This window comes from Eptesicus fuscus, chromosome 15 (assembly GCF_027574615.1).
Source record: "Eptesicus fuscus isolate TK198812 chromosome 15, DD_ASM_mEF_20220401, whole genome shotgun sequence".
In the NCBI taxonomy this organism is placed as follows: domain Eukaryota; kingdom Metazoa; phylum Chordata; class Mammalia; order Chiroptera; family Vespertilionidae; genus Eptesicus; species Eptesicus fuscus.
Genome location: NC_072487.1, coordinates 2,140,177 through 2,157,114, shown reverse-complemented (window position 1 = coordinate 2,157,114; position 16,938 = coordinate 2,140,177). Strand labels below are relative to the sequence as shown.

At 48.1% G+C, this 16,938-nt stretch overlaps 1 protein-coding gene across 7 annotated transcripts in view; it reads right to left on the bottom strand.

Annotated features, from left to right (window-relative positions):
• Nucleotides 1–9,657: 9,657 nt before the first annotated feature.
• AUH (AU RNA binding methylglutaconyl-CoA hydratase) overlaps nt 9,658–16,938 on the bottom strand; it is a 187,936-nt gene continuing 180,655 nt past the window's right edge. For all 7 annotated transcript variants that reach the window (XM_054726826.1, XM_028133124.2, XM_054726828.1 and 4 more), the window contains 2 exons: nt 15,168–15,215; nt 9,658–10,214 (listed from right to left, as the gene is read on the bottom strand). In XM_054726826.1, coding sequence (XP_054582801.1) covers nt 10,137–10,214; nt 15,168–15,215 — 126 coding nt within the window. In that variant the 3' untranslated portion in view covers nt 9,658–10,136. The remainder of the gene's footprint in view (nt 10,215–15,167; nt 15,216–16,938) is intronic.

Sequence of the window (16,938 nt, the reverse complement as noted above, 5' to 3'; positions counted from 1 at the left end):
ACAGCAAGGGAGCTCCACTCTCCGCTGTTTCCCAAAACAGTTACCAAATAAAATCTCTCCCTCCTCCCCCACCCTCTCTCTCTCACACACACACACACACACACACACACACTCACACACACTCACACACACACTCACACACACTCACACACACACACACACACACACTCACACACACACTCACACACTCACACACACACACTCACACACACTCACACACACACACTCACACACACACACTCACACACACACACACACACTCACACACACACACTCACACACACTCACACACTCACACACACACACTCACACACTCACACACACACTCACACACACACATTCACACACACACTCTCACACACACACACACACACACTCACACACACACTCACACTCACACACACACTCACACACACACTCACACACACACACACACTCACACACACACACACACACTGACACACACACTCTCACACTCACACACTGACACACACACTCACACACACACACACACTCACACACACACACACTCACACACACACACACTCACACACACACTCACACACACTCACACACACACACACACTCACACACACACACACTCACACACACACTCACACACACACTCACACACACACACACACTCACACACACTCTCACACACACACACACACACACTCACACACACACACACACTCACACACACACTCACACACACACTCACACACACACTCACACACACACACACACACTCACACACACACTCACACACACACACACACTCACACACACACACACACACTCCAAATGCAAAGAGACTTTCTTGGGGAAGCGGGTGCTGAACGAACCCTAAGTGAAGCTAGGACGCAGGCTGTACCCAGCGGAGTTCATCTGAACCCAGCACGACCCCCTCTCCTGCGCCCCGTTCCCCCGTTCCAGGCGCAGCCTTCCCAGCGCCCGCCCAGGCCCTGCGCCCACTCCTGGCGTCAGCCCGGGAGGGCATGGGCACGGGGCCCCCCAGAGCAGCTGCGAACCCTTGAGCAGGCCCCGAAGCCGGGGCTATGCCCGGCCCGCCCGCAACTCTGTCACGAGGCCACTTCGTACCGCAACGGTCAGGGCAGATCTGCTGGGACCGAGGGTCCGGCCTTCCGAGACTCATTCTCCTGAGAACATGGGCTGCGCCTCGGCCCGGCCCTGACCCCGCTCGGAGTCTCCGCAGACACGGGCGGCTGTGCCAAGGGCTGGGAGGGAAGCCAGTGCGCCCGCCTTGAGGCGTGTGACTTGGGGACAATGTGTCCTGTGGGGAACCCCGGAGCTGCCTGGTGGCCTGGCTGCAGGGATGTGCAGCGCTGCCCCTGCGGGGACAGCAGGCTCCCCTCACTGCGGCCTGGGGCTCCCGGGGCGCGCAGAGGCCGGACCCCAGCATCCCCTGCGAGATGGATAGGTGGATGGTAACCCGCGGAGCCAGCGGGCCTCAGGGGCGCCTGCCCGGTACCAACCGCGCTCCTCCAGCTCCGGAGCCCGGGCGTGCCTGCGCCCGCCCGCTCAGTGGTGCGGCCTGGGCCTGAGGCCGCGCGGTGACCCAGAGCTGCCCTGGGCGTGAGTCCTCGTGCGAGTGGGGAGGGAGGTGAGCAGCAAAATGCACCAAGAGGCGTCGCTGGCCTTGGTGAAGGCACCTCCCTCTGTGTCCCCGCTCAGCGCGGGGTGCTAACGAGGGATGCCAACTAGAGCGCGTGGCCCCCACCCCGCGCAGGGCCCAGGCCCTTCCCCAAATGTGCCGGCGGAGTGGAGGTGAAAGCCTGCTCTTGGGCGGGAAAGCCTGCGTGGAGAAGCGGAGGGCGGGGAGAGGGCGAGGCAGGAGAAGAGGGGACCTGGTTGTCCCCGAAGCTGGAGGTCAGGGGACCCCTTCTCCCGCCCGGTGCAGGTCCTGCTGGGTCTGTGCTCCTCACCACCGGAAGCGTCCCCACAGGCCACGTGTCCCCGCCTCCGGCCGCTCCGCTTCCCGCACACGAGCTTGTGCCCCTTCCCTGTCTACTAACCCAGTCCTTGCGGGCAGCCCGCGTTCTCCCTCTGCCGACGGAGTCCTTAGAGCAGTTGTTAACCATCAAACGTTAAGAAGCCAAAAGACATTTGCTCATTTCTAGCACATTCTGAGCTCATATCAGCTGTCTGCATCTTCTAATTGTGCGATGAGCGTTAGGTCGCAGTCACTCATCCTCAGGTCCTGCAGGGACAGCTCTGCGAGAGCCATTAGCGCGTCAGGGGCGGGCCCACGGCTGGGTGACCCAGGCCAGGGACTGGGCCTGACCGGGACCTTTCCGAGGCAGAACGGGAACCACGTGCCATGCGCTTCCTGGCCAGGCCCTCATCGCCAGTGCTTCCGTGGATGACATGGGGAACTGGGCGTCTCTGCAGGCCCTGGTCGCTGGCACGGTGTGAGGTGGCGCAGGTGTCACTCTTGGTCATTATAAAAACTGCCCTTTAAAACTGAAATCAGATACTCTGCTCAAGTGGCTCCTGGCATTTATGTCAGAAACAATAGACACAGCCCCACAAGAAGATTATTTTACACCTCAGAAAAGCAAAGCAAAAGCCAAAGAGATTGGGAGCCAGCGATCTACACGTAACCCATCAACCCTCAGTTATCACGCTCACATTCCTGAGCAACGTCAGCGAGAAGCCACTACCTACTGGTAATCCTGCCGGCATTATCCAGAGAGGGTGCGTGTGAAATACTCCCGGCAGATACGCTGTAATTCTTACAGGAGTACAGGCCCGTGCAGCACACACTGCTTCTCCAGGGAGCAGACCAATAATCAACCAAGGCCACCAGGTGGCCCCTGTGTCCGAGGAGCTCCGAGCGTTAACAGTGCCCATGGGGTGAGATGACTCCGTGGAAATTCTACCCGCTGTTTTCAATGTCACCTTAACCGAAAAATTCTTTTGAAACTCAATCAGCGGCCAATTATATGTTCCAGTAACCAACTAGAATATATCTAGCTCCACAGCCTATATTAGAAAAAATAAATTCTCAAATTTCATCTTGATTATTTGCATTTTACTTTTTCTTTTAGAAAAGGACTTCTGGATTTCATCAATAGCAAACTCTTACTATACACGAAAGCCTGCCCAAGATCTGATAAGTTCAAATTAATAAACTGTTTCGTCATCACAGTCCTAATGCCCAACAGTGGAGCACGAATTTAACAGCATGGAAGAAAAGTTTGTATTTTTCCTCAAACATAAAAACACCGGTAAATGCTAGAATTCCAATAATTGAGATATACTACTTGAATTATGCATTTATGGGTTGAATTGCTTTGGCTTATGGCTTTAGCTTAGCCACTGAGGGTTGGATGGACACAACCTCCACACCAAACCCCCCCATGACTAGGCAGGGGCAGCCTCAGATGCAGCCGCACATTTCTGCTCCCTGGGCCTTCTCAGAACACACACTAGACATACAGCAGCAGCAGTAATCTTATCCTTCTCTGACTTCAATAACCTTTACATTTCAGAAGTAAGGGAGCCCAGCTGGCGTGGCTCAGTGGTTGAGAGTCGACCTATGAACCAGGAGGTCACTGGTTCGATTCCCCATCAGGCCGTATGTCCAGGTTGTGGGCGCCAACCCCAGGAGGGGGTGTGCAGGAGGCAGCCCATCAATGTTTCTCTCATCGATGTTTCTTTCTATCTCTCTCCCTTCCACACTCTGAAATCAATAAAAACATAAAAAAAGAAGTAAACAAATAATTTGGATTCTAATACTATAATATTAATATTGATAACTAACAATATATTGTTATATTATTATTAAACTGGATGCCCAATGCACGAAATTCATGCAAGGGCTCAGCCCTCGGAGCCGTCGAGGCTTGCCTCAGCCCTCGCAGCTCCGGCTTCGACTGGAAGGTTGTCCAGAGGATGTCTGGAAGGATGTCCGTTCTAATTAGCATATTACGCTTTTATTATTATAAACATCAGTTTTGATATATCAGTGAGAAAGCTACTCTGAATACCTTATTTACTAACAACGTCCACTGCATTCGGATCAGGTGGGTGGGTCACCTCACTGGAAATGCAGTGAGAATCTCTAAAAATCTACTCCTCCATATAAGCAATGAGAACACTCGCAATAATTGTCAAAATCCATTTTTACAGAACCCTGGAAATCAACCAAAAGCTTGCAACAATCTGAGGAGCTTTTATTCAAGAAAATTTGCTGAATCTTAATAAGATTAGGCTCTGTGACATTTTACACTGCTGTGCATCCGCTCCCTTTTCCAGACTCCTTGTAGAGTTCCAAAACCAGCAGCCTCAGAGTCAAGGCGGCCTGACCTGACCACCCTGCACCTGTGCATTGCCCACAGCTCTGCTCCCAGGAACCCTTCATCATCCAACCAGCCTGGCAGGTCCCAGGGGACTCCCCGCAGGTGAACCCCTCACAGGGCTTGTCTTTATCTGGCCTGACAGAGAGCTCTTTCCCTGTGAAGAGTTTTCCACAGAGAATTTGCATAAACAACCAGTAACAATTGTTTAGCCTCAGAGTTGCCTGAGGCAGTGATAACCCTTGGCACAAATGAGAGGGCAATCAAAAGCCTACAAGGAGAAACTGGGGAATCAGGTGTCCGTAGGGCTGTGCACAGTTCTGGCCGATTCCTAGTAATCCAGAAGGCAGGTGAATATGCACAACTGTGTTTACGCGCAGGGAAGACCTGGGAAGCCCTAACACTGACCTCTGGCTGTCCTTGGGGTTCTGCACAGAAAGGAAGTGAAGGCTCAGCAAGGTTGCCAATTGCCTGACGAAGCATTGAAGACACTCCCTGGCCGAAACCGGTTTGGCTCAGTGGATGGAGCGTCGGCCTGCGGACTCAAGGGTCCCGGGTTCGATTCCGGTCGAGGGCATGTACCTTGGTTGCGGGCACATCCCCATTAGGGGGTGTGCAAGAGGCAGCTGATCGATGTTTCTCTCTCATCGATGTTTCTAACTCTCTATCCCTCTCTCTTCCTCTCTGTAAAAAATCAATAAAATATATTTAAAAAAAAAAAAAAGACACTCCCTGGCCATGCACAGAGCCCCTCTGTGAGATGGAGACTTCTTGGCTCCAGGAATTTAAGGAAATCTCAGTCCAATCATTAGCTGACCATTAAACCAACCAAACCAAGACTTCAGTGACCACATCCAACAACAGAATTAGTTCAGACAAGTCAACAAATAAAGAGCAACAATAACAAACAGCAACCAGAACCATGGGGGGTGGGGACAAGGATCTGATTTCCAGAGTTGCCATATTATTTAACACTAGAGGCCCGGTGTACAACATTGGTGCACGGGTCCCCTGCCGCTACCACCGGTCGCCTCTCTCTGTGGGGCGACCAGTGGGGCCCCGGCTGGCACCCGCCGTGGCTGGCCTGGGGCAGCTCCTGCATTGAGCGTCTGCCCTCTGGTAATCAGTGCGCGTCATAGCAACTGGTCGGTTATTCTGCCGTTCAGTTGATTTGCACATTAGGCTTTAATTATATAGGATGTTTATTATTCAACAAAATATAAGATATGAAAAGAAACACGAAAGTGTGACCCATACAAGGAAAAGAAGCAGCCGCTAGAATTCACTAAGTGGTCTGAAGAGCAAATCTGAGAGGTCAAAGGAATCAGTAAACTTGAAGACATATCAAAAGAAATCATCAAATTAGAAAAGTAAACAGAAAAAAGATAAAAGGAAAATGAACAAAGACTCAGACCTGTGGGGTACATTCAGGTGTACTAACATGCATGTGGAAGTTCCACGGGAAGGGAAAGGTGTAGGAAGGATATTTAAAGAGCCCTGGCCAGTGTGGCTCAGGTGGTTGAGTGTCATCCCATGCACCAAAGGGTCACTGGTTCAATTCCTGGTCAGGGCACAAGCCCAGGTTGCAGGTTCCATCCCTAGTCAGAGTGCATGCGGGAGGCAACCAGTCGATGTTTCTCTCTCTCCTTCCTTCCTCTCTCTCTAAAAATCAATATAAAATTTTTGAGATACTGGCCAAAAACTTCCCAAACTTGACACAAGGCATTAATCTACACAGCCAAAAAGCTCAGGATCAGTTCAAAGGTATCCGCACCAAGACTTATTGTAACCAAATTGCCAACAGCCAAAGCAAAGAAAGAATCTTGAAAGCAGCAAGAGAAAAGTGGCTTCGCAGGTGTTCTCAATAAGATTAACAGCCAGTTTCTCATCAGAAACCGTGCAGGACAGAAGACAATGGGATGGCATATTTAAAGTCTGGGGGAAAAAGACTGTCAACTAAGAACACTGTATCTAACAAAATTATCCTTTAAAAATGAAGAAAAAATTGAGACATTCCAAGATAAACAAAAACAGAGAATTTGTCACTAGGAGAACTTCCCTACAAGAAATAATATAAATCGAGTCCTTCAGGTTGAAATGACACTAGAGAGTAACTCAAATCACGTTTTTAAAAAAGCACTGCCTGGCCAGTGTTGTTCAGTGGCTGAGAGTTGACCCATGAACCTGGAGTCACCGTTTGGTTACCGGTCGGAGCAAGTATGGCATGTAGAAAACAAATAGCAAAATGGCAGATGCAAGTCCCACCTTGTCAGTAATTACACAAAATCTAACTGCATATACACACCCATCAAAATGCCGACTACCACTGGCAGGTATTAATGCCAATCACAGCCCTCCAAGAATTAGAATTTCTTCCTGCCAAGTCAGGGCTGTCATTTCCTCTCTTTTATGGCAAGACACACATTTCTTGTATATTTAAAGCATTCAAATTGTGGCCACTGGTGAGCAAATTCTAGGCTTCATAAAACTGTTTTGGAAAAGTGTCAATGAACAACTCAAAATAAATGTTAGTGGGGGAGAGGCAAGAGGTCCGAACTGTCACTTGCCAACCACTCATTTCTGCAAACGGCACAAAGGTTGCGTTCCTTCCCGGGCCCAGCGGCTGACCGGGAGTGACTCAGCCTCATTTCGAAAAGCTCAGGAGGCCGCCTGCTGGTTCAGATTCCCCGCGACCACGGCCTGTGGCAGCTGTGCCCACGGCCCGCTCTGGCAACACGTGGGGCTGACCCTGGCAGTGCGGCGGGGGCACGGCCTGCGAAGGCTGCCTGTCCCTGGTCCGTCACGGCTGCCCCGACAGGCCCACAGTCCCCAGCACCTCCTCTGGGACGAGGCGGCCAGGCAGCCACGCGAAATCCGAAGGCCGTGAGAAATGGGCTGTGTTCCTCTGTGCGGCCCATCCTGTCCGCACGATCCCTTTTCTGAGAACAGCAGAGCTCCTGCTCGCCCCAAGGGCCCGGCGGCAGTAACCCAGGGCCGCCTCGGGCGTAGTGTTCTGCGCCTCTTCCGGCCCAGCCCCCAGGGAGCAGGGAAGACAGTGAGAGTCCAGCCCGCTCAGCCCATAGAGGGCGAAGCTCAGGTTAGCCGAGCCGTCCTCTCAGCCCGCAGCCCCGGGCCCGGGAGGGAAGTTGCACCCGTTGCCTACAGTCCTCATCTCTGTCTGGACCCGTGAGAGCGGCCAGCGTAAGTGTGTGGGGCCACAGGCCTTCCTCCACCCGGTGGTAGCCTCACAGGCCCCAGCGCCTCAATGGGCTCAACTGAGGACCAGGTTTCTCTCACATTCTCTTCCCAGGCTCTGAACAGGCCCTGAATCCGACGTGGTCTGAGACCCACTGCCCTGCCCCAACACATCTCCTCTGAAATGGGAAACATCCAGAGACCACCGGCTGATTCAGAGCCCTGGGCCCGGACACCGCTGTCCGTCTGCCATGATCGCGAGCAGCTACTGGACCCGTACAGATGAAGCGGGCGGGTGCGCTGCCCGAGGTCTCACTGCGGGTTCAGAGGAGGGGAAACGTGGCTAAGAGCCCGTGTGCTGCCCAGGGACATCGACAGCCACCTGAAACGGGGACGCCGGGAGCGGAATACAGTACTGAGTCTGAGCAGTGCAGACAGACAAGATGCTGCTAGGCTTCCCCGAAAGCACAGGAGCCCCACCCACACCGCTTCCTGCTGATGGGTGTGGCTGCTGGGCCTCCAGCCCTCAAACTCGCTGGTCTCAGGGCCTCGATGCAGCTCCAGCTGCCGAGAAGGCTGTCTACTCTGGTGTGTCCCTCTGGATACAAACACTGTGTCTCAGTTTCTTTAATTTTCTTTAAACATTTTTTCATCACTATTATACCCCCACACCCTCTTCCACCTCTGCCTCCCCTCCTCCCCATGCAATCACCACACTGTCGTTCCTGTCCGTGAGTTCTCTTTTTGCTCAATCCCCGTCCCCCCACCTCCAGCTGTCTGCCTGCTCTCTATCTACAAGTCTCTGCATTTGCTCATTAGTTCAGTTCATTAAACTCTAGGTGAAATATATGGCACTTGTCTCTCTCTGACTGGCTTCTTTCACTTAGCGTAATGCTACGAGGTCCCTCCATGCAGTCACAAGGGTAAAATGTTCTTCCTTTTTAGGACCTAGTAACCCGTTGGGTAAATGTCCCACAGCTTTTCTATCCATTCATCTACTGATGGGCACTTGGGCTGCTTCCAAATCTTGGCTATTGTAAATAATGCTGCGATAAACATAGGGGGCATATATTCTTTCCAATTGTGTTTCTGATTTCTTCAGATAAATTCCCAGAAGTAGAATCACTAGGTCATAAGGCAGTTCCATTTTTAAATTTTTGAGGAATCTCCATACTGTTCTCCACAGTGGCTGCACCAGTCTGCATTCCCACCAGCAGTGCACGAGGGTTCTCTTTTCTCCACATCCTCGCCAGCACTTGTTTGTTGATTTGTTGATGTAGCCATTCTGACAGGTGTGAGGTGATGTCTCATTGTGGTTTTAATTTGCATCTCTCTGATTGTTAGTGACCTTGAGCATCTTTTCATGTGTCTCTTGGCATCGGTATGTCCTCTTTGGAGAGGTGTCTATTCAGGCCCTCTGCCCAAGTTTTAATGGACTGTTTGTTTTCAGGTGTTGCGTTTTTAAGCATATATACACTTTCCAAAAGGAAGGAGGTCTAGATGCCAAGTGAGTGCGGGCTGCAAGGAACAGGCATCCTGAATGTGTCCTAGCTGCACCCCCAACCCCCACAGCGTTCAGAGCGGGGCTGCGGGGCCTTAAATGAGGCACAGGTCCCAGAGAGCAGGGCTTCCCTCTGGGGCTGGGCCGCCCGCAGGCAGGCAGCCTGGTGTGATGAACCAAACACCAAGGAAAGGCAGCTCAGCTCCTTCAGGACCGTGATGCCCTCCTCCCGCACACTCAGTCCACAGTCCCCCAGGCTCCCACAGGCCCCCCGGCAAGGCACCCCACCGTGACCTGCCAGCTGCTCCCAGTCTGGAGGCTCTGCCTGGCCAGGGGGAAAGCCACCTCCTTTCCTTCCTGAAATCAGGTGCGAGGAATTGGAGGGGTTGGGGAGGCACCGCACCCTTAAGCCACGACTCTGGCTGCCATTTTCTTTCTCGGGAGGCCAGGGCCAGCCACGTGCCGGAGGCTGAGCAGCAGGTGCCAGGCCTGCAGGTGGCCTCGCGAGGCCCTGGCCTGTCTCTGACGACTGAGCTCACCTGAAAGGACCAGCAGGGAAAGCTGGTTTCTTCTAAAATCCCACACACGATGTTTTATTCAATTAAAAAAGAATGGGCTGAGAGAAAAATTCCCAAGTTTACTTTTCACCAATTTTATTTAGATCTGATCAATTTCACTTAGAATATCTATCCATTCATTTTTCAGTGTGAGATGCATGTGTGTGTGCATGTGTGTATGTTCCCTTAGAAACTTTACTTGTATAACTTCTCATTTTGGGTCTATAGAAATAATTTTATTTTCATATTGCAGCACAGTAGACTTACAATCAACATTATCCCTGGAGTGCAGTATATACATTATTCACATAAAAAACTAAGAACAGAAAGCTTCATATGCAGGAAATATTGTAAAAGCCTACCTACGTTTGGATCTGTTTCGACGGGACACTAGCTTACACTGGCTGAGTGGCATTACACAGTGGGACACGTGCACGTGGGTCGCCTCCAGGGGCGCCTCCGGCTCGCCGCTCCTCGCTCCGGCCACGGTGCTGAGGCGCTGAGCCATTCCCGGAAGCACATGTTGCACCGGCACTTCCCAGGCCGCTCGCTGTCTGTCTACTCCCCCTTATAGCGAGGGGACCTTTTCTCCTTAAAAGCCAGAAGCCCTTCGAGTCTGTCCTTCGTGGGAATGGTCTAAGAGGAACAAAATGGTACGTTATGTGCACCAAAAAGTAAACACTGGGAAAGCAGTTTTGACAAGTTTTATCTAAGAAAACTAATTAGAACACAATCTAAATTTTGAAATCTAGTAGTCATCTGAACAATTCTAATTATGTGGCCAAATTTATTATTCTAATTCCAACTATCGTTTTTCTCCATTTCAAATATACTTTAAAAATTAATAGGCTTTATTTTTTAGACAATTTTAGGTTAGGTTCACACAAAAAATTGAGCCAAAGTTCAGAGTTCCATAGACTCCCTCAGGACCCCAACCATCTCCTCTAGTATTAACACGTCGCCTGACCGTGCTACATCTGTTACCACTGATGAAACCAACACCCATATATTATTACTAACTGAAGCCCAGAGTTGCATTAGGGCTCACCAAGTGGCATCTTTCACGGACTCTGACAAATGTGTGTGCAGATCCACCATTACAGTGTCCTACAGAAAAATTCCCGCTTTAAACATCCCGATGGCCCACAATTCATCCCTGCCTGACCCCACTGCCTCTCCCAGAATGGCATGGAGTTGAAATCATGTAGTATGCAGCCTTCTGATTGAAGTCCTGCACTTAGCAATACGCACTAAAGTTTCTTACGCCTTTCTGTGGCAGGGTAAGTCATTTCCGGTTATCGTGTGCTAATACGCCACTGTCAGGGGGCCCCACAATCTATCCATCCCCTCCCGAAGGCCATCTGGGCATTATAAATAAAGCTGCCCTGAACATGGTGCAGGCTTTGTGGGGACCTAAGTCTCAGCTTGCCTGCTTAAACACATCCTGCTGGACCACAGGGTCAGACTGCTTAACATTGTAAGAAATGGCCAAATCGTAGCTCATTTTTATTTACATTTCTTAATGACATGTGATGTTGAGGATCTTTTCGTCTGCTCATTTGCCGTCTATACATCTACTCTGGTGAGGTCTCTGTTCAGATCTCTTACCCACCTTTCAATGGGTTATTTTCTTGTTGCTGAGTTTTAAGTTCTTTGCATGTTTAGACACACATCCTTCATAACTGTTTTGCAAAGATTTCCCCCCGAGACTGCAGCGTGTCTTTTTATTCTCTTCACCGTGTCTTTTGCAGCGTATTCATTTTAATAAAGTCAAACATGATTTTTTCCTCTCATTTTTATACTTCTGGTGGTATATCTAAAAAGTCACTGCCAAGTCCAAAGTCACCTAGATTTTCTGTTATCTTCAAGAGGTTTTATAGTTTTTCATTTTAAAGTCTACAGCCCATTCTGAGTTAATGTTTACGAAGGGTGTAAGGCCAGCGTCTAGATTAATTGTTTTGTAAGTTGCATGTCCAGATGCCTTAGTACTATTTGCTTTCAAGACCTATCTCCTCTGTGTAGAATTGCCTTTGTTCACGTGTCAAAGATCAGCTGACTATATTTGTGTGAGTCTACTTCTGGGTTCCCCATTCCGCCCCAGTGGTCCATTTGTCGGTCTTTTGGCCACGACCACACTGTCTAGGTTGCTGTAGCGTCATAGTCAGTCTTGAAGTCGGGTAGGGTCAGTCTTCAAACTTTGGTCTCCTTCAGTCTTGAGTTGGCTAACCTGGGTCTTTGGACTTTCCATGCAAACTTTAGAAACAGTCTGCCATTATAAAGTAGCTTGTTGGGATTTGTATTGGGATTGCATTGATATATAGGTCATGCTGTGAAGAAGTGAAATCTTAATAATATTAAATCCTACTATCCATAAACATGGGCCATCTCTCCATTGACTTAGATCTTTTTCAAAAAATGTATCTTTATTGATTTCAGAAAAGGAGAGGGAGATATAGAAACATCAATGATGAGAGAGAATCATTGATAGGCTGCCTCCTGCACGCCCCCACAGAGGATTAAGCCTGCAACCCAGGCATGTGCCCTGACCAGGAATGGGACTGTGATCTCTTGGTTCATAGGTCAATACTCAACCACTGAGCCACGCCAGCGGTCTTACTTAGATTTTGATTTTTCACCATTTTTATAGTTTTCCTCCTATAGACCTTGCAAATATTTTGTTAGATTTATACCTAAGTATTTTTTTTTGTGCTAATGTAAATGATATTGTGCTTTTAATTTAAATTCTTCATTGCTGGTATATAAGGAAGCAACTTACTTTTGTATATATTAACCCCATGTCATGAAATCTTGCTGTACTTGCTTATGAGTTAGTGTGATTTTTTGGTTGATTATTTGGGATTTTCTACATAGGTAATCATGTAATATATGAATACAGTTTTATTTCCTCCCTCCCAATCTGTATAACTTTCATTTCTTTTCTTTCTTTTTTTTAAAATATATTTTATTGACTTTATTACAGAGAGGAAGGGAGAGGGATAGAGAGTTAGTAACATCAATGAGAGAGAAACATCAATCAGCTGCCTCCTGCACACCCCCTACTGGTGATGTGCCCGCAACCAAGGTACATGCCCTTGACCGAAATCGAACCTGGGACCTTTCAGTCCGCAGGCTGATGCTCTATCCACTGAGCCACACCGGTCAGGACGAACTTTCATTTCTTTTTGTCTTGTTCTATTAGCCAGAACTTCTAGTAGATGCTAAAAAGAAGTGGTGAGAGGGTACATCCTTGCCCTGTTCCTGATCATCTATATACATAAAAGCCTAAGTGACCGTTTGACCGGTAGCTATGACAGGCACTGACCACCAGGGGGCAGACGCTCAATGCACAGGCATGGAAACATGGAACAGACTGATGAATCTCAGAGGGAAGGGGGGAGGAGGGAGGGTGGGAACAGATTAACCAAAGATGTTATATGCATACTAGAGGCCCGGTGCACAGATTCGTGCACCAGTGGGGTCCCTTGGCCTGGCCTGTGGGGATCAGGCTAAAACTGGCAGTCTGACATCCCCCAAGGGGTCCCAGATTGCAAGAGGGTGCAGGCCAGGCCGAGGGATCCCACAGGTGCACGAATCCGTGCACCGGGCCTCTAGTTAAATATATTAGCTGTAGGTTTTTGTAGACATTCTTATTAAGCTGAGAAAGCTCCCCTCTAATCATAATTTGCTGAGAATTTTTAATCGTGAATGGGTGTTGGATTTTGTCAAATTCCTTTTCCTCATCTGTTAATATAATTGTATTTCTCCTGCTTAGTCTATTGATGTGGTGGATTACATTAATTGATTTTTGAGTGCTGAATGAGCCTTGCATATCTGGTTATGGCAAATACTTCTTGTTATACATTGTTGGATTTGATTTGCTAATTCTTTGTTGAGAATTTTTATGTCTGTGTTCATCAGAAATAGAAGTCTGCAGTTTTCCTTTTTTTGTAATTTCTTTGGTTTTGGTATCAAGGCAATACTGCTCTCATAGAATAAGTTTCAGAAAGTGTTCCTTCTGCTTCTATTTTCTGAAAAAGACCTGAGAGAATTTCTTCCTTAAATGTCAGAAAGAATTCACCAGTGAAACCACCTGGGTCTGGCGCTTCCTATTTTGGAAGGTTAATTATTGATTTAATTTCTTTAACAAACATCCTACTCAGGTGATTTCTCCTTGTGTGAATTCTGGTATTTTGTGTATTTCAAGGAATTGGTCCATTTTATCTAGGTTATCTAATTTTGGGGCAAAGAGTTGTTGATAGTATTCCTTTATTCTCCTTAGTGTCCGTGGCACCTGTAGTGATGGACCTTCTTGCATTTCTGATGTTGGTAATTTTTATCTTCTCTCTTTTATCCTTGGTTGCCTGGCTAGAAGTTTATCAATATTATAGAGTTTTACAAAGAACCAACTTTTGTTTTTTTAAATCTTTTTCTATTGTTTTTCTATTTTCATTGATTTCTGCTCTAAAGTTTATTTTTTCTTCTGCTTATTTTACATTCAACTTGCTCTTAATTATAAAGTGGAAAATTATTGATTTAGATATTTCTTCTTTTCTAATATATGCATTCAGTGCTACAAATTCTCTCAAAGCAATTGCTTTCAATGCATTGCCACAAATTTTGATAAATTTCATTTTCATTTTGATTCAGTTCAGCAACATCTGAATTTCTCTTGAGACTTCTTCTTTGACACATGTGCCTGGCTTAACCTTCATTAAAGATTAGAACCCACCATTAATAAGAGGGATTTTCCACCTATATTTCTAGTTTAATTCCATTGTGGTCTGGCAGAATACTTGGTATGATTTCTGTTCCTTTACATTTGTTAAGGTGTGATTTGTGGCCAAATATGCTTTCAAGCTTTTTCTTCGGCCTCAGAGGCTCCGTACGAGGCCTGTAGTTCACTGCACTCACAGCATGTGCTCACCAACCACAGGTGGTGGTTTCCACGCGCCCAGGCAGAACTCCACGCTCGCTCCTCCCATGACAACAGTCTAATGGAGGCTGAGGCAGTTTCTAATCCTCAGGAAAAGCAGGACAAAGCGCTTTGCTCCTTTAGGTGCTCTTAAACATCACATCTTTCAGAAAAATAGGAGGAAGGGAAGATGAATGGGAGGGAAGGACGGGGGGACAAGGGAGAAGGGAAGGACCGTTGTTCCTCCACAGAAAGTCCCACTAATTTGCGTACAAAACAGGAAGCTGGGTACTTGAATCAGGGCTAGGGAAGGCTGCGAGTGCCAGGAAAGGCAGCGCGTCTTCCACACCTATGCTCCGCAGCAGGCACCTGCTCACTGCTGCCCGCGCCCACCCTCCGCTGCACCTGCAGTGAGGGTTCGAGTCACACCCACAGGATACAACCCAAGTCAGAGAGACAGCTCTAGCACAGACGGCACTAAATTATTCTCAGAGTTTTCTGAATTATGTAGACAAGTCATTAGTTTGTGAACAGAATCAACCAAAAGAGCTGGAAACAATCAAATAGAAACAATCTGAACATTTGTGTGACTTGGGAGTGGGTGAGTGTGGCCTTGCCCAGCCTTGTGTAATTCATCTGACTTACCCGAAGGCACTGACTGTGACTCTGTTACATACCTGAGCATAACAAGCTTCTTCTATGGCCAACCCTGTTACTAAATCGACCTGAGGATAAAAACATAATTCATGTCAGCAGGAATTCCTTTTGAAAGCGTGGGACACTCAATGTAAATTCAAATTAACACCCCTTTCCCAGAGAGCAGAGCCTTCGATGCCATGTGGCAAATCACATGGAAGACCAGCAGGGGACTTTGGAACCTACGCCTGGTTCAAGTCTGCCTGCACCATGTGGGAGCTATGTGGCCGTGGGGAGGTATTTCACCTCTGTGCGCGAGAGAGGCGCGTCTACACAAAGGGCTACCCGTAGTTCCTACCAATCGAGGGTACTTGAGGGTGAGACGAACGAATCAGTGAAGACTATAAAGTACCTAGACACACAGGCAGAGCTCGGAGATGCTGCGGGTTCGGCTCCAGTTCACAGCAATAGAGCACATACCACAATAAAGTCACACAACTTTTTGGTTTCCCACCACATACAAAAGTTAGGTTTACACTACACTGTAGTCCATTAAGTGTGCAACTGCACTATGTCTAAAACAACAATGTGCATTTCTTCATTAAAACATACTCTATTGCTAAAAATGCTAGCCATCACCTGAGCCTTCAGTGAGTCCTCACGTCTGTGCTGCTGGAGGGTCTTGCAATTGATGGAAATGCAATTATCTGTGAAGCGCAATAAAGTGCAATAAAATGAGGTGTGTGTGTGTGTGTGTGTGTGTGTGTGTGTGTGTGTGTGTGACGGCAAGGACACACAGTCAGGGTCACATAAGGTGTTTGCTACTAAATATTATTACTATTATGCAAAAATCTTAAAAACCAATCAAGTACTTTGTAAATGTTAAAAACTGCATTATTGCTAACAAATTCACTTTCTTTTTACTGCTGGGAAGCCTACGATAATACAGTGGGCTCTGGATATGCAAGGAATAAGCACCTTTCTTAAAAACTCCCATCGTTGAACCAAAATAGAACTGCTGCAAGTGCAAGCCCACGCCACGGCTGCCTGCCCTGCCCGGCTGGCCTCCACCGCCGGAGCCCCGCCCAGGACGGCCCGGACGCGCCTGGCTGCCTGCTTCACGTGTTTCCCTGCAGGCAGCACCCAGGAGTGCCAAGTGCAGAGCCAGGAGCCCCGATGGGTGTTCGCTAACAAGGTGTCAGCATGAGAATGCGCAGAAGGCCCTTTGCTCTGGTTCTCCGTGGACTACAGTCAGGAAGTCTGTTAACTCAATGGGAAATCCACAAGCTGTGCGGCCGTCAGAGAAACCACCCAATTCTGTGATTATGATACTGAGTTAACTAACAGCACCTATTTGCAGAATTAAATGAGTATTATGCTAAGTGAAATAAGCCAGTCAGAGAAAGACAAGTAGTACATGATCTCACTCATATGTGGAATCTAATGAACAAAATAAACTGATGAACAAAACAGACCCAGAGACACAGAAGCATAGAACAGACTGTTGAACCTCAGAGGGAAGGCGGGGTTGGGGTTGGGAAGAGATTAACTAAAGAACTTGTATACATATATGCACAGCCCATGGACAGACAATAGTGCGGTGAAGGCCTGGGGCAGGGGTGGGGGGTGGAGGGGGTCAATGGGGGAAAAAAGGGACGTCTGTAATATTTTCAACAATAAAGATAAATAAAATAAAATAAAGAGAACCTCAGTAGCTTTCAGTGACAGTGGCATTGAAACAGCTATATTTTAGAACATTAAAATATAATGTAGAAGTTAAACATGGTTCGTTTAAGTTAAATCTCCAATACC